Raw genomic sequence first — 18832 nt, 5'->3', positions numbered from 1 at the left:
ACGTGAAAAGCGAGCCAACAAGCAAATAACTAAATGGGAGGAATATTTTTTTTTTAAAAAAATGTACAAATCACAGGCAATGACCTTCTTAGTGTCCTTGTTTTCTTTCAGGGGCTCAATAAAAGAAATGCCCCAATGTCAACATGTAAAAAGAATTCCCGATAAAGGATTGCACTAATGCCACGATCATACCTCACATTGGGCCTATCATTGCAATCACAATCCATTTCATGACTACCCTTTTACTATACACCTTAATTACACACTAAAATCACATATTTACATCAAAGAAAAAACAGTAGACTTCTCTGGCAAAATCAAAATATTCTCCGCCAGTCACCCAAAATACAAAACCGCGGGCAACATTTGCTTTCTCCTCTTCCACCTAAAATCCATCTTACTTGACAGATGCTTCTTCACCCACCTAGTGAATATATTGTACTCTTACACGCATATAGTTTCATAGCCCTCTATACGCTGTGATATCATCTTTTCTTTTGCAACCTTGCTTGCTCTGTTTCAATCTGGCCAGCATTCTTTTGCAATTCTCTCGAATTATGAACATGAATCCATCTTTCAACAATTGAGATCCACTCAAGCCAATGTTAGGATTCAACAAATTAAAGGCTGGCCAAAAGCTGAAGTCAGCAGAACGAACCATCTTTTACCAGTCTCACCCCTGATTTAATGAACCTCGCAGACTCTCTTCAGGCAGTGTCCAGGAAAGCAAATGCCCGCCTGAATCCCCACTCAATAACTGTTTCAGGTCAGTTGTGAGGTGAAGGGCAGTAACCGAATGCTTATGAAACTTTAGCACTTTGCGTAGGACCAACTTGTATTCTGGTTCTAATCCACCAAGATTTAAACCTCCCGACCCACCAAAACCTGATTTGCTAAGGGAGCTATCTGGGTTGGAGCAGTGAATCATCTGCCACACCTTGACAGCTCCACTCTGATGACCTGTTGCATACCACTTTGTGTCCAACCAATCAGAAAACGTACTGCTTGTCACAGAGAGAATGGAATCTGATGGCAGTTGTGATGCTTTGATCATTGCCAGGCAATCCCCATTTATACTCCAAACAGCCAGAAGAATACCAGCTGCTGTAACAATCTCTCCGGTCAAGTCATTAACATAAATTGCTGAAACTGGTGCTGGAAATTCTGGGAGCTGCCGTACAAATGCCATGGAGCTGAGATCCCATATAATGACCGTGCAATCATCTGATCCACTCACAATAAGCATGTAAGGCTGGCTAACCTGAAGGCATGTAATTTTGCCTGTGTGACCACAAAGTGGCTTCTCCAACTTCAAGCGACGTAAGGCACGGGGCCCAAACTTGCTAACTCTCCATACATTAACTAGCCCATCATCAGCCCCTGTAACCAGAATATGACCATCATGACTAACACTAGCGCACTGAATTTGATTGCCTCCATGTAAATTTTCATGTGTTGAAAGAAGTTTATCTTGTTCGTAGCTAATAAATCTCAAGCTATGATCAGGAAAACCCCAAGCCACATATTTGGTATATGTTCTTGGTTTTAGCAAATTGTTAGTTCCAGCTATGAGAATTTTATCATTAAGAGTGACAATTTGAGTGATAGGTGAAGAACTTTTGCGAATCTCATGTGCAGCAAGATGACTGGAATGCTTAAGGGGATGGGGAGGAAGTTTTCTGTCAGTTCGTCTTTTCACATGGGGCTTGAGGAATAGTTGTTTAGGTGTCTGCCCAAAATGATTAATTTGTGCTAAAATGGATGCTTTCATTGCAGGATCTGTAACCGAGTCTATGTCTACACTCCCTTCATATGTATAATGATAGAACACATTAACTGATTCCTCAGCAGCCTGTCCATTGTACAGGAAAAAAAATGATATCAGGAACAAAAGTGTATTTAGCACAGTTGTTCAGAACATATTTATTGACTTAATCATCAAAAGACATCACAGTTTAACTGTCATCAATCTATGCCAAAAGGCACATGATGAAATTTCCCCAAGTTTTGGCCAAGGATTTTAATTTATCATCAAGCAATACAAGATTGGTGATCACTAAAAAATCATGGTTGTTAAATCAAGTGTCAAATGCATAAGATTGCACAAAATTAAATGCCAGAAATTAATGCAACTCACTATTCTAATATTGCATATCAAGACAATCAACAGAATGGATGCAAATAGGACTTGGGATTATACAGAAGGTTGTGCAGTGCTAGACATAAAAATATTATTTTCCCCTACATTTCATAATAAAATGAAGCATAAAAACATCTTTCATCATGGGAGTCCATAATGGCCACGCCCTACGATTAACCAGATCAGACTTTTCCACATACATAAATGCATGTAAACAACTAAAGAAAGTGACATTAGATTGTAGAGCAAAACCTTCAACAATAGAAATGAAAGAAGAAAAAAAATTAACAATGTAATAACATTATTAAAAAATTACAAGAACAGCCAAATAATCATAGAGAGACTAGTATTTATACAGCAAAACAAGACACCCACCTTCCCTCTTTGCTTATATCCAAAAATGAGGTCTATCCAGTGATGCAAATTTTCTGAGACATAATCTGATTCAAGAGCTTCCCTATGCTTACTGATGAACTCTCGAGCACTACCTTTGGCCCATAGAGGTAGGACAACATCCCCAACCTGAAGAAACACCATAATAATTAAATTTACTAGTCACTTCACCTGCATAGTTGGTTCTTGGAGAATTTAAAAATAGAAAAGTATAGATTTGCGATAGGATAACCTTCTCGCCAGACTGTTTCTCTCCCAAGTCAAGATTGAATTGATTCTCCAAGAACTCGGGCATGTAGAAAAATTCTGGAATCAATTCCTTCACATCAGATGTGTTTCCCTTCCCAGCAGCACTAAGCCAAGTATCCTTTATGCTATTGAAAAGGCGATCAGCATGGTCAAACTGGCCACCCTGAAGTTTTTGATTCTCTGTACTGAATGGGGGTAGGCGGAGAAGATAGAATAGGACAATTCCAGCACTAGAATAATGAGATCCATAGTGAAACTTTGGGACCTCCGGATCATCCCAGCTCTCATATCTAATAAAGAATGATAAAGTTAATGTGCATCAGAAGGAGAAGAAACTATAATTTAGTTATTATAATATCTTAGTTTAGAGATAAGTGTATAAATTATAGATAAAAAAATTTCAAATGTAAAGATCGTTCTTATGTTTCCTTCCTGGTTATTACACAATTCTAGCATAAGCCCCATATTTCTAGTTCCTTTTTAATGCATATAAATCTGTCTGTGTTCTTCTTGAAACCCAGCAAAACATTTAGCAAATAATCCCTAGGTAATGCATCACTGCAAACAACACGCCATATATAATCAAAGAAAAATTGCAACATACGACAAAATCATACAGCACCAAAAGAGACCAACCTTTTTCTAAACTCATCTTCACCTTCAGGAGTCTGGCAACCCATTGGTTTATCAAGCCTACGAAATGTTTTTGGGTTGGACAAATCAAGATTTTCACTCTCATAATCTGCAAGGACCCATGGAAAGACAGGATATTGGGTGAGATCACTATATCCACGTCCTGCCAAGGTGTTTAGATGCATGAGGTACTGGAAATTGCTTATTTCTCCATTCTGCCATCTTTTTGAAAAGGATTTTGCCATTATCTTGAAAAGACGGCTACCCTCATTGCTTTCTTGTTTTGATGATCCTGAAATAGTTGTGTCCAGCCTGATACAAAGCAGACAAAGTACATTCAAAAACATATGAAACAGGGGAAGACATGTGCCCACACACCAAAGAAAAGTGGTATGAGAATCAAATTTAGAAAACGTAAAAGCAAAGCTCAAATCTATGGTACAACACTAAACAACTTAAAAAGAACAGCACCAGAGTGAGCAGATTTCAAGTCCTTTGGTTTTTTTATGCTAGAACTCATCATCAATATTGCAGCATAAATGCTAAGGTAAAAAACTAGCAACAATATCAAAAGATATGCTACTTGCAATTGCTAGATATGTTAAAAATATGAAAAACACAAAAAAAAAGTGACAAAAGCCAGTATCAAACAAATTAATAAAGCCAAGGAGATAATTCTTACATGCTATTCCGAGGAAGATTTATGGCAACTAGATTTTTAAAAACTTCTTCTCTCTCTTTTTTGTGGAAAACCAAGAGATCATTACATCCATCCATGCTAAATATTTCAACAGCAACAGGACGAAGCTGATAATCACGCTTCAAAATCTCATGAACACTATCAAGCTTCCACATGCGCCAAGGATGAGGTAAGTTTCCAATGCTATGTACTTTCTCCTTACCCCATGCACCACCACTATAGGCCCACGCCCTTCCCCCAACCAATGATTTAGCTGGTGTGCTCCATGACAAAGTTGATTTGGATTGAAAATCCACACTGCCAGTAAAATCTTTCTTAACACCCAAAGCCTGATCAATAACTGAAAGCTCATCTTCACATTCCTTCTCACAAAAGCAACCAGAATCATCAATATAGAAGTTTTCAATCACATACAAAGAGAATTCACCTATCAGGAATATGCCATCATGTTTGTCAAGACTTATAACTCTTTCACAGTTGTATTTAAATCGTATTTTCTCAAATGGTTCCAGAAAAGGTCTGATCAAGTATTCACCATTGTCATGCAGTTCTTTATCAGATTTATCATCAGCAATCTTAACATCATCAATTTTCAATGAAGAAGATTGCCTTGGGGATCCCATTTCAGATCTTCCGTGTGTGCTTTCTTCTATTGGGACAGATACTGCACTAGACTTGGCACCAAGTTCAAGTGCAGAATGGAGACTTGCTTCATTTATGCTACTTGCCTTGTCATCATTCCACTCATTCTTAGCAGAAAAAGCATCTTTGACGCTATCCAACTTTTCAAAGAAAGGTTCATCAAAGGGCTCGCCATCCGAACCATTCTGCTTGCCACCATCAGTCAAAAGTTGAAAATAAGGTTTTGACTCTGATGAATCAGGACCATTTTCAAATTTTACTTTAGACAACTCTGGTTTCTCTAATTCAAAATGTCCATCAAGAATATTTTGTATGGTATCAATTTTAAGTTTGCAGCATTCAAGTTTTTTCCGCATTCGATACGGACCTTCAATGGGACAAAGTTGCCATTCAGGCTCTTCTGTGAAAGAGGATTTACTTAGTGGGAATATCCCTCGTTCATGCACAAGTTGCTGTAGATGACATTGCCACTCACTCTCAGCATGTAGAATCCATCCATACTTATCTTGCCTAACAACTCTCAACTCAGTGGACATTGCATCACGAACTAAATCCAGTGCATATCTTCGCTCATTTACCTGCTCCCAGTGTCTTAAATCCAATTTTGCAGCTTCTCGAGATTTCCGTCCCATTTCTTTCTTCCGACGACCTTCCATGCCTTTGATTCTTACTCCTGGAAACTTTGCTGATCCTGCAATATACTGCACCCACATAATGCCAGCACACTGCTCCAATACCTTATTCACAACCTGTTCAATATTTTGATACCATTCAAAAAACTCAGATAAACTTCTAGTCAATAATTTATCAAAACCACCATGGAGCACATCAAGTTGCTGCCCTTGATTAGGTCTAGAAACAAGCAAGTCTTCCAATGCAGCTCTCCTATGTACCAGAAGATACTTGAACACATCAATGGTAATATTTTGTACATTTTGTCTTTTATCACAGAGAAGAGATATCAAATTCACACATAGACAGCAATTAAGATCTGTATCGATGTTGCTGGGACAGAATATAATTCTTCTATGAGCAACCAATAATTGCAAGACTGTACTTATGTCAATTCCTGAATCATCTTGAGAGGAAGTAGAGGACAATTTCTTTATAGGTTCATTAAGCAAACCCAACCGCAAAAGAAGATCATCTTCCCCTATACTGACTAAGAATGATGGGAGGAAGCAATATAATATCATTCGATTAGTGTTTTTAAGAATCGAATGGATATAAGCCTCTAGCTGCTTATTTCCTCTTGAAATTGATAAGAGCCTCTTTCCACCAGGAGCAGCTTCTTCAATTCTACCATCTTTGTTTGCCAATTGCAACATTGATAACAAGAACTCAAGAGTTTTCAGTACCCCTGAAGGCTGAGGAAAAGCACCCATGTATACCCGATCCACTATCATCCAACACAAAGCATCCAAATTTGTGGACCAGCGAATCTTATCCAATTTTTTCTCATCTTCTTCATCATCACGTAGCAGTCGTCTTTCAAGGAAGTTTATAAATCTACTGAGGCATAGACCTTGGAAAACTAACACAGACTCACCATCAACATATAGATGAACACTTTCCAAGATGTTCTCTACGAGCTGTGATGCTTTAACCTGCTCCGTCACAAAATCAGAAAGGACTTCTGCAATGAAATCTAACATGGCAGTAGCTCCAGCAGAACATGGACCACCGCCATATCCAGAATCATCTACGTCCAAAAGCAGCTTTGAGGTTACAGTGAAGTAAGCATTTGTAGAAGATGGCCCTTGAGAACTAGACTTTAGATTTGAAGATGTATCAAACTCCGCAGCAGACATGGAAGAATCAAAAGAAGGAGTGGCAGTTAAGGGAGATTTTGCTTCATTATGGTTTGCACTTCCCAGCCAAGATGCTAATGCAACAACAGGGGACGAAGAATGTGTAAGGGGAACTATAGAACTGGACTTTTCTGAAAATACAGGAGAATCCAGTGCAGCAAAAGATGCTGAACTCTGGGAATCTGTTGGTGGGAGAATGTCCAAATTGCCTTTGATACTGTGAAAGCTGAATTCATGTGCACTGGAAGCAACAGAACCTTGATCAGCATTATCACCATCCAAGCTCTGAACAGTTTGTATATCTTCGCGGACAGATTTATTTGACTCCAGCTCAGATACACTAAGATTATTCTGAGGTCTCTCACCAGCCATAGAGTTCGGTGGTGCAGCCATATCATCAGAACTTGTACTTACCTGCCCTTGAGGAAAGCTTCCAACACTGATAGAGGTTTTGACAGACTGGTCCTGATCCAGAGGCAAGCTAGAAAATGTATTTTGGGAACTGCATGTATCTTCACAATCATTCAAGGTTTTCTCTTCCGTAACTGCGGAGAGATCTTTAGCCATTTTAACAGCATGTGCAGCCCTGCAAGCACAAAAAGGTTAAGTTCAATAAAAAGGACTCATTTCAGTTGGACTGATGATCAGGTAAGTAGTCAACCAATGATTATTGGTAGGACAAAAAATTAGAAAAATACTAAATGATGCAATAAGAATAAAAGATACAGAGAGGTTATCTCATAACAAACCTCACACAAGAAAAATATAGGTCAATGCAGCTTTCAAGAAATTCTGCACGTCTACAAACAGCAGTAAAAGTGGGACACATCTTAGCCAAATCAACCATAAATCTTAGAACTGAAGTTGCAGCAGCAGGGGCTGATGCCTCTCCACCCATAAGGCGAGCAGCATATGTCTTGTGCATCAGAGCTTCCCCCTGAAGCTCACCAGCCATATCTGAATTTCCCTCTACAAGCTCAGCCACGAGGCTTGCCCCAACCTGGGAAAGATTACCGGTTTGGTGGGCAAGCATTGCCTGCATGCTTATTCTATCAAAAGTAGTTTTTGCCATGGCAATTACAGAATCCAACAACTCTACAAACTTCAGTTCTGTATAACTCCCATCACTTGGCATAAGGGCATGAAAGTCCAACATGCGGACCTCAGGTAACCTTGGGTAAACTGGCTTGCCAAATATCAAACAAAATAAAATATAATAGATGTCTGGGGAATCATAGAAACTGGGTAGCACCCGAACTAAACCTAGATAACCTCCACCGGTGCGAAATTTAAGTGCAAACGTTGGAGAAGAAGTAAGACACACACCAAGTAGAGTCATGACCCATCTCATACTTGTGGGATGAACTGCTTCATCAAGAAAATATGTAATTAACTTAGAGGAGACAACTTTGTGCCACAGCTCAAGCAACTCTTCTGATTTAATAGTGACTTGTAGATCAATAAACATCTCTAGCAACATATTTCTGACAATTACATGTTTACCCATTGATTCTCTCATAATTGGACGCTGTGGAACCAACCCCGGGGGATCAAATGTCATAATCACAAATCTAACCACATTCTCAAGCTCCGAAGATAGAAACCCATCTTCCAAAATGACCCCAAGCAGTACAACCAACTTTTCTAGGACAGGAACTTCAACATCACCCCTTTGCAAGGTCACTAGTAAATGTTGAACAAGGTTAATTCGACGCAAAATTGTAAGATTATGATTTCTGTACCAATGCATGGACACTAAATTTTCAAGGAATCCAAGTAATGCAATTTGGATTGAAACTGGGGCAGTTACCCACAATGTCCAATCCAATAAGACATGTTCAACCATGTCTGCATTTGACAAGACAATGCAATTTGAAGTTTCAGCAGCAACATCAGTATTTTCCAGCTCTGAAATGTGACTAAATGAATCTTTTTGTACAGAAAAATCATCCATGTCCCCATGAGATCCAAGTGAAGAATTCTCATCGTGAAACTTTGACAAAAAATGATCCTCAAGACTGGTTTCCAGCAGAGATGAAGAAGGAGATAAAGTAGTCTGGCTACTCTCCAACTTCTTCGGTTCAGAAAAAGAAGCTTCACAAGCAGCAATCTGAAAGAAGATCTCAAGAGATTGCATATCAAATAATGACATTCTACGACGCAGAAAAAGCGCAAGCAGATGGTAGCCCCTATAAATTTGCATGTCCTTAAGATTCTGAGGATTTTGATGAAGCGCACAGGCAAGTAGAGTAAGGGCCATATGCAGCATATCCCTAGTTTCTGCTGCTTCAACAAGAGCAAGTACAAGTTCCAACCCACCAATAGGGCGGATAGTCTCTCCAATCACACCTTGCTTACAGATATAAATATCTCCACAGAGACGTCCAAAACGTGGAATACCTGCACCCCCAAAATGAAAATAAAACTGAGATTGAAGAAACAACTCCAATAAGAGAAAGGAACAAAACATTTAACTTTATAATTTATAAATTTAGTTACACACCTCCAATAGGAGAGGCAGCAGCCGACATAGGATCAACCAGATTAAGCATTGAAAAGCTACCTGACGATTGAATAAATTCTGTAGAAGTTCCATCAAATGCAAAAATAAGTTTCTTTCCTGAAAGCTGTAAAGAAAGGTTTCCAAGTCTCTCCAAATCCCAGACAATTCCACTCCCATCTGCTTTTAGATCTCCCTGCTTGCTTGTAGCATCCAGTCTCGGACCATTAGCAGACAAAGTCAGATCAGCATCTAAAGAATCTAATATGGCCATACTACCACCACCACAGGCCTGGTTAGGTACAAATTGCAGAAGGTCTGTGTCCTGGAAGAGCCCCCTGTATCCTCTACCAAGTATGTACATAAAACAAATACAGCCTGGTGAAAGCACTTCCTCAAAAAGATAGCAAGAGCGTAGTTTCCACGTCAAATCACTAACTCTAGCATTTCCAACTGATGTCCCAATAGTGACCTGCAATTGTTTACCAGGTGGGCATGGTGAATATCCTAATTTCCCAGTGTGTCTTAGCTTTCCATTTAGATAAACATATGCAAAACTAGCTTGGAACAGCCCAGCAAGAGCATTTGGTTTGCTGTGAATGACTGCAAGGTGATGCCACCTTCCTTCTTCAAGTTCTACACCAGAAAATGATAAGGAGGAAGAGTTGCTGGTTGCAAGGGTTAGAACACCATCCTCTTGGAGATAAAGTTCTGCATAGGTTGCATTATCATTGTTAGTAGCACCAACAGAAAAAATTCTTAAGATATGTCGCTCATGCAATCCACTTGAACCAGAGCGCTTCTTGGAAGAGGCAAATTTTGAAGCGTCAGTGTCTTTTGATTGTGATTTTAAAAAATTACGGAGCTGGAACCAACAAACAAATGAATAACCAGCCGCGGGAGGCCATGATCTTTCACCCAAGGAAACCTGAATGCCAGCATGCCCAATCTTACTCATATCCATCTCCACAAATGGTGCCAGAGAAATATTTTCTAAGGCCATATCTCCCATCAGAATTAATTTTTCCATCATTTCAACAATTATATGACCTGAATTTTTCATCCTCATTTGCAGAACATATCTAATGAGCATACGAAGTTCAGATGCAGATAGCCTAATCAACAGAAACATATTGTTATTCAAATATAAATAGAAAAGTAGATTAAAATGCAATAACTTTAGCACAACGGCAGTAAGAATATACACCATACCTGTAAGAACCAAGGACCTCCACAATTTTCAATGCATAAGAGAGTAACGAAGATGAACCCAGAAGAAAAGGGTGGATTGTTTCCAGCAAAAGTTCCACACAACCTATATATAGCAAAAAAATTATTAAAAAATCAATTGAGCATTAAAGAGTAGCAAGTAACAACAATGTTAGTACATACCTACAGACGTGAGGCTTTCCTGATTAAAGGGACCAGCACGGGCCAACTTTTCAATCAAGTCTAAAAGTTTTAACTGCACCATAGGAGTAAAAAGCAATAATGAACGGATCAGTACTCTAATAGCACCAGCATTGTAAACCCGCTCTTTATCAGGATTAATTGGACCTGATGGAGCCAATAAAAGATTATGAGATGACTCATTCTCAATTGCATTTGATTTTGTCAAACCCTCAGATGCTAAGAAAGGCGGAATCACTATTTCAAGGGCAAGTTCCAACATCAACTGGATGACTTGTTTTTCATGATCCGCACACAATAAGCCAGACTCGCTAAGAAGATCAAAGAAAGTTTGTGATGATATAATTGCATGCAACTTCATTCTATTAACAGCATTGTCAGATACTCCAGCAGTTACAACACGCAACAAGTACGTAAACACCTTAATATAAGCATTCAATAAAGATTGATCCGAGTTCCCACCATCACTTTGGAAGCCATGGAGTGTTGTAAGTAAAAGAGAAAAACCAGTGGCTTCACCAAAAACCTTCTGCGCAGAATTATTAACTCCCAGGATCCGCCACAGTGCTCCCATAGTGTCACATTTTGCATCAAGGGTAAGCCGGTATTGGGATCCTGAAGCACTGGTAACCATTCCACTTTTCAAAATTTCAACCACCACACCTAATTCTTCAGGATGAGCCTGGTAAAAGTTACAATCAGATAGTCATCATGATGATTTCAAGTGAAACAACAGCATGAATAATTGTGTAGGAAGGATTCATCCCCAGACATTCAAGAATTATTGTTTTTTGATTAATAACACTTTTATGAGCAAATAAATGCACAAACCCAGTCAGAAAATAAAAAACAGAAAATTTTGAGAGAATATCAACAAACCTGTGAGGTATCTTCAATTATAAGACATGATAGTATCCTAAGGACCCCTGAACGATGTACATCAGACACCAGAAAAGGCAACATCACAGTCACACCACTAGCTGAGCGGAATGAAGCTTGATTAACCTCAGCTTTCTTCAATAAAGATACCATGCAGTCCCAGGCAATAGCAATTGTATCTTCAACATCAAAAATAGGGAACTTCCCTGAACCAGATTCCATAAGCTTGGGTGAAGTAATAATAACATCCCTATTGTCCAGGCGTTTCTTGAAATTGTTTGAGCTATTTTTCCTCTCCAACTGGTCCGAGTTAACAGTCAGTTGATCCGGACCCAAAATCCTGTGTTGTTTCAGATCATCTAACATAACTTCCAAAACACCAACTTCTCGTAGAACTTTCTTGTACTGTTGGTCAAAGGACAAAAGTTTTACAAAGAAAGAAAGAATCGTCTGCTTCAATGCTGATGTTATTGGTTGCTGCAACAAACAGCAAAGTGAAAGTAGTTCTTGCTCAGGAACACAATTTACAACAGTCACAGCATACTCAAGAATTTTCAAGATTATCTCTTGCAAATGAGAAGGAAAACCAGCCATATTTAGGATTAAAAGTGGAACAGTTCGTAATTGCTGACACAGCCTATAATTCTCTATGTGGCCTGAAAAAATTTTAAACAGTCTATTTAATACTTCAGCCTGCAACTTCCAGCTATTAGCTTTGATGAGAATATCTTGTAACATCTGGACTGCTTCAAGGTCTTTAATTTTATCATTTTCCTTCTCCCATAATTCATCACCAAGCCAATCAGAAGATAAGGTACGACTTTTGCTATGACCACCACCCTTGTTCTGAGTAGATTTAGAACCCTTACCTCCATAAGTACGTGGAGACTCATTTGGTCCAGTTTGAGCTAGACTAACAAGAACATCTAGCAACCTAGATAATGTGGGTGAAAGATACTGAATGGAGGAATGTTCTTGCTCATTGGAATTTTGTCCTCTGCTATTTTCGGATCCATCAGAAGCAATATCTTGGTCATCAAATGTATCAGAACGTGTAGATTGAAAGCCCTGATTTTTTGACATATTGGACAGAGTTAGTGCAAATTGAACAAGGAATTGATATCCATGGGCATTATGTATATCTTCTCGAAGTCTCACACTAGCCGCTTCTGCAGAATCAATATAAGAAATCAGAACTATCCAACACTAGCAACCTTTAAAAAATAACTAGCAGCACCCATGGTAAAAGAAACATATTCAACCAGATTTTAGACAATGATACTGTTACATTTATGGGAACCTCATTCATTCCTGTTCTGATAACACATTAGAAAATTACCAGCTCTATATGACAATTCTACACACTTGAGTAACAAGTCAACAATGCCTACGGTAAAGGCAGCATCTCCACAATCAGGATCAAAATCTTTCACAGACAATAGAAGAACTTTTATCTGCATGGGGGAAAAATAATCACAGGATTAATTTCAAAAACATAAACTGAATACTATGAACAATATGGATCAACATTAGTGCAATATTGTTCAAAAATGATACTGCACCAAAGCTGCATGCACTAATTTCATAATTGGTAAGTGACCTCAAGCATCATCCAACACAATCAACAATAAGACATGATTATTTAATAATTTTTCTATTTTATTAATATGTGACTTGAGCACGCCACAACAATTTCATGAACTAAATGACAACTTTCAGAACAGTCTTTTGTTAAACAAAAGAAAATTTCAGTAGTGTTTTATGACTTTATGATGATTATGTAAAGATTGATAGATTTATGTTAAAATATAGTGTTGGACAGTTGATTGGTAAAGATATCTTTCTACAAGTTCTAAACTGGTTAGTTCCATATTTCACAGCAAATGCACAACTAATTCAATATAAATAGGCGAATTGCCTTGTCTTCTTTTTATGAATATTCAAACTGATCAAGAAAACCAAATCAACCATTCAAGAACAGTATGGACTGTTCCTATAAATCCAACTACTCTATATTTGTTTACAGTTTCTCCCCCAAGCTAAATTGTTAGCACCTCTGCCTAATGTTTATAAGATTTTTTTCCCTTGCACTTCCCTAAAGCTTTGCAAGGAAGAGCCTGACGTGACCTTATGAATATTTTGCCATTGAATAACAGATTTGCATTTCTATTACAGAATACATTTTTTTTCTCATAAAGAGTAGAACATCTGAGAGCATAGCAAACTAGTTTTCTATTCATTTTACATGAGATTGAAAGAGAAGAGACCGAAAGGGGATCCTTTTGTCACAATAAATGCTAAAACCACACCAACCCACCCCTTGAACCAAAGCCTGAAAGCAAAATAATATAATTTAAGCTTCTTTTTCTAGGAAACATAAGTTGCATAACATAATAGTGTATCATTTCAAACTAGCCCACAGATGCTGTTGAACATTGACATATGCTATCAAAGTGATAAAGATGAACATAAACTGCTTGATAATAATATATAAACAAGAAATACAACACCAGTTCTGTGAGACAACTTATTTGACAAACAAAAAGTATTAAGATTTGAAAGTTAAATTACATACCAAATGATGCTTGCGGATGTATTTGGCTGTGCTTCCATTGTCATTTACCAAAAGAAGACCAAGTATCTAGAATTATAAGCAGCAAAAATATAAATATTCAACCATCAGAAGAATAATATCAGCTCAAGCTAATTATCATATGCAATATTTACATCATTTTCAATACTAATTTCACTGCAGACAAATGTACCACAGTTTACCTGCATAGCATGTCTGTGAAGTTGTATGCTGTGCAATGGAACAAGTCCTTCCTTATAACGAGAGAAAACAATCAAAGATCCCTTGGCAACCATTTGAAAAAGCAACTGAAGTGAATCATCCTCTATCAAACTCTGTGCTGCTGATGAATGGCTTGCTAGAGCTTTCATGATATGCACAACACTTCCCTCCACCTGCGTAAGCAAAATAGTTCAAACTTTAAAATGCACAAAGTTATCTTAGATTATCCCAATTATTTACTCATTACCAAGTCATTTTTTTATGGCTTATGCTCTATAGAAATGGTTTTGACTAAGGAAATATAGAGCTTTAAAAAACAACAATTAGAATTAAAGTCTACAATTAAATACTAATAAATTCAATTTATCAAAAACCTGCCAGCTAAGCTTTAGGTTGTCATAAACAGGGAGGGGGGAACTCTCTAAAACAAAATTGTTTGTCAAACATGTGTTAAAACATAAAAATAGATATCGAAGGCATGTATATCATGCAGAGAACAGAACCTCAAGCCGGCGGTTTTGCCCAACTTCATCATAATCTTTTTGTAATACAATGTTATCTTCATGATCAGTAGTACTATTTGGCCTTTGAATGGTTACATCAGGATCGAGAAGGGCATTGAGAACTTGAATGAGACAGCAAAATATCCCAGAGTCAAGTAGAGATTGCTTGTCAATAGGCTGCAAAAAAATATACACATAAAAACTACTGCTTAAAGCTCATGAGAAAATTTAGGAATGTACAATATACAATTATACAAATACAACGGGTTTCAAAGTAACACCAACCAGCTTACCACACTAAACAACAAACCTAACACAATTAAACACTAATGACTAATAGCATGATCACCAATATTAATTACACTAACATTTCCATCAATGCAAAGAACAGATATTAGATGGGAACACAATTGCATATTTTTATGTAATAAAGTAACATGTATTCTATAACTCCTAACAGTGACTTGGCTCAAAAACGTTTTAAGAAGCATACCCCAGAGACAAGGATTTCCACTGAAGTTAATAAATTTGCTCCTGGACTGATTCCATCCTGCATAGAAGGAAATCTCTGGAAACATTAAAAACAAATAGAAAAGCACTAAAGCAGGAAACAAAACTCATAAAGAAATGACTAAGACAAACCTTTGTGACTTCCGAGAAAAACTTTAAAACTTGAGCAACATCCAAAGATCTTGTTTTGCTGCTGATTTTTAACTTTTCTATATCTGTTACAAATGCTCTTCCGACAACAAAAGAGAATATATGGGTTTCAACTAACCTGTTCCCCATCAATATTACCCGAAGTCAGTTAATAAACTCCAATCACCAAGATGAATAACATATTTTAACATTTTTAAGAATAGAATATATATCTAAGCAGGAAAGATGCAATCTATATTTTTGAAAATCTTCAGAAAGAAAATGGGAAGACACGAACCAGCTCTCAACTCTCAAGTTAATTTTATGATAATAGTATCTATAAATCTGCTCATGGCAGAATGAGACAATTTTTCACTTTCAACCAAAAATAAAAAACATCCATATTTTTATAAAATGTTTTTAGTCTTTTGACCCATAAAGTGGATCAACCAGATATTGAAAGTTCACTTGATCACCAAGAGCACTTCACCTTCAAGCCCACTCAAGTTACAAAAATCTTACATATCATCATTTCACTTACATCAATGCTTATTTATACCAAATCACTAGAACATAACAGTTAAGCATGAGTAGCATTACTGCACCATAGACAACCAAAGTAAATACAGACAAAAGCATGTTGCAACTTCTAACTGACAGTGTGATGTAGGCCAGGGTTATAATTCTACAACAAAAACAACAACAAAGCTTTATCCCACTAGGTGAGGTCGGCTAGGGTTATCATTCTACAAAACCAATAATTCTATTACTTTAGGACGAAACATTTCTTCCTACCACTCAATCACAACAATAATGTTCATTTAAATTAAGTTATGGGTAGCAGTGCAATGAAGCTAAGGAGAAAGTGTTTCTTTACATGGTAACTAACTGAGCTACATTAGCATGCTGCTTCACTAATCTACAAAAGGCATCTATACTCAAATTCAAGGCCGCTTCTTTTGCCTGCAAGGAAATGAGAAAGCATAAGCAAACTCCTGATTTACCATCATCAACCACAAAATGACAAATTTGCATGAGACCATCAAAAGAAACTAAGCAATGACAAGAACCTTCTCAGAGCTGGATGACCGAAACTCTTCCCAGAATTTCTTGAAGTCCAATTCCAGTTCATGTTTGTCCCTGATTTAAAGATATAAAAGGTCATAATCCCCGTCTAACATCATAACATGTCATAACAAAAAACAATCTATGAAAATCAGTTATCACTTATCACCAATTATGAAACACGTTAGAACTTGAAATTAGATGCATTAAATAAAATGATTTCAATATGCAGTATAACTAATATTATACCAAACACTAATCCAATGCAAGAAATGTTCAGAAATCTGTCAATGCTGCCATGTGACAACAGAATCATGCATCAGCTTACATAAATGGATTGTGTGAAATTAAGAACTGATGTTTTTTAATCATTTTTTAAACCATTTACTAGTCTTAAATCTTCCAATCAATAAATATGACCGTTTTGGCAGCTGCAAATAAATAAGCAGAAAAGCCAACTTGCCGAAAATTCAAACCCTCATTCCGTAACTGAGCTACCCATGATGCAGAGATGACCCCTCATGCAGTTAATATATTAAGTATTTAGATGAAGCAAGTTGCACACTCCCACAAAGGCTAATAAATTAAACAACCGTGCGGACAAGTTAAAACTCATCATCATGAAAATAACGGCAATCTCGTGCACAACCAAAACACAACTATCCCGGGCAAATCCACCACAAAGTCTACATCGTGATTGATAAGATACGAAAAGCACACACAGATTGGGAAAGGAATAGTAGCAAACAGAAACTAATAGGATCTTGCAACTCCACCTAACTCTACACTTTGCGTTTAACCAAAATTTATTCCAAATTTCCATCTATCCACAGTTGAAAAGACAGAAACTACAACCACCTACCTCTCTCTATCTTCTAGTTTTTTTTTTATACAAGCAAAATCAAAGCCAATGCAACAAAACACTCAAATCATCCCACTGGAATATTAATTTTTCATATTGCTCAAACTTAACCACAGAACTAAGTGTTGCATAAACCCAAAAGAGAAAATAATATATATATATATATATAGAAACATATCAGGGAGCGTACCTGGTAGGGGACGAAGCAGAGGATTGCGAAGCTGGAAAGGCATTGTTGTTGTCGCGGGAAGAAGAGGAAGGAGGAGAAAAAGAAGAAGGAGGAGCAGAAGCAGAGGGTGGCGATTGAGTGAGGCCAACCTTCTCTTTGAAGTCCTTAAGCAATGTAACCCATTTCATCGTTTTTTTCCCTTTCGATCCTTGAAACATATGAACACCTCTCTCTCATCCGATGAACATTCACCAGATCCACCACCAACTACCTCTTGCCGATTTCCCTCCGAAAAGGGAAAAACCAAAACACCATTCAAAAACCAATCAACGAAACGAGAGAAGAAACAAAACAAAACAATCTGCAATTCCACCAGCTGCAGCAAGCAAATGCGATCAAAAATGGCACCAAGATCTACCGGATTGCGATTCGTAGGTTTTGGATTTGTCAATTCAGTTCTTCTTCTCCGCGTTTCCGAACTTTTCCTTATTTTTTTTTATTTTTTTATTTGAATTTAGTTCGATCAATCTAGCTTTGTCTAATTTTTCGGAAAATGTTTCGGTGGTTTGCAGCCCTAGAAAGCGGAGGCAGCTAATGAAACAACAAGAACAAAACGATGAGTGCTTTGAAGAGGAAAAAAAAAAAAGAAAAATAAATGCGAGCTTAGGTTGCAAAATGCAAAGTCGGAAAAAATAATAATAATAATTTGAAAATCGCGTTTCTCTATTTCTGCGTTTGTGTGCCTCTTTTGGACGGCTTTGTTGGATCAATAAACAAGTCTTTCTTCTCTCTTCACTCTTCTCTCTCTTGCTCTGTGTGTTTCGGTGATATATAGTCTAATCTGTGAGTTTTCAGTTTTCGCGCACACACACCTCGACCACGTCATCGTGGGGTCCACGAATGGGAAGGGTCCACGTGGAACGCCGTGATTGAAGGGCAATACGTGAAAGCCTCCTCGCTCCCATTCTCCCTCTCTCCACCGTCTTCTTCATGCGGTTTGGTCTGCTTTATGGGGTTGAATTCAATTTCATCATCATACCTTCTTTTAGATATGCTTCTTTTGACATTTGGTTGAGACATGGGACATCTTGATAATTATTTAATTCATTAATCGTTTTATCTTAATTTTTTTTATTATTATTAATTTTATTGACGATTAATCTCGATCATAAAATTTTATTAATTATTTAAGGAAATGGAATCTATTCAGACCGATCACCTCTTGTTTCGTTTTATTTTATTTGATTTCGGTGTTTGCTATTTTTGGTTCGTTTTCCTCCTCCCATGTGGCCTTACCTTATCGTATAATATAATCAAATGAATCTTCGGCAAATAAAATATAGTATGTAATGAAAATGGATTTTAAGAATATTTGAGAGGCATTTCACGTTGAGGTATTGCATTACCTTTCTTAATGACCAAGACAAATATATATCACTACGT

The 18832-nt window shown here is 37.4% G+C and overlaps 1 protein-coding gene across 1 annotated transcript; it reads right to left on the bottom strand.

Moving 5' to 3' along the window:
* Positions 1–70: 70 nt before the first annotated feature.
* LOC100793711 (protein SPIRRIG) lies at positions 71–18407 on the bottom strand. The gene is made up of 19 exons (XM_006588584.4): positions 17411–18407; positions 16364–16433; positions 16171–16256; positions 15297–15432; positions 15148–15204; positions 14655–14831; positions 14133–14324; positions 13933–13998; positions 12697–12811; positions 11358–12526; positions 10461–11160; positions 10281–10383; positions 9072–10183; positions 7318–8968; positions 4098–7154; positions 3419–3727; positions 2766–3072; positions 2516–2662; positions 71–1852 (listed from the first exon to the last, which is right to left on the bottom strand). The coding sequence occupies exons 1-19, from the start codon at positions 17605–17607 to the stop codon at positions 674–676; spliced, it is 10830 nt and encodes a 3609-aa protein (XP_006588647.2). The 5' UTR covers positions 17608–18407; the 3' UTR covers positions 71–673.
* Between the last annotated feature and the right edge of the window lie 425 nt (positions 18408–18832).

This window comes from Glycine max, chromosome 10, assembly GCF_000004515.6.
Source record: "Glycine max cultivar Williams 82 chromosome 10, Glycine_max_v4.0, whole genome shotgun sequence".
NCBI classification, from domain to species: Eukaryota; Viridiplantae; Streptophyta; class Magnoliopsida; order Fabales; family Fabaceae; genus Glycine; species Glycine max.
The sequence above is the reverse complement of the archived record's forward strand: the minus strand, read 5'-3'. Positions and strand labels throughout refer to the sequence as shown.

Excerpts from the sequence above, each read along its gene's own strand:
- LOC100793711 (XM_006588584.4), bottom strand. The coding sequence starts at position 17,607 with ATGTTTCAAGGATCGAAAGGGAAAAAAACGATGAAATGGGTTACATTG. Across the intron at positions 16,434-17,410 it reads TCTGCTTCGTCCCCTACCAG|GGACAAACATGAACTGGAAT; the intron begins GTACGCTCCCTG and ends TCTTTAAATCAG. Across the intron at positions 13,999-14,132 it reads TTCACAGACATGCTATGCAG|ATACTTGGTCTTCTTTTGGT; the intron begins GTAAACTGTGGT and ends TTATAATTCTAG.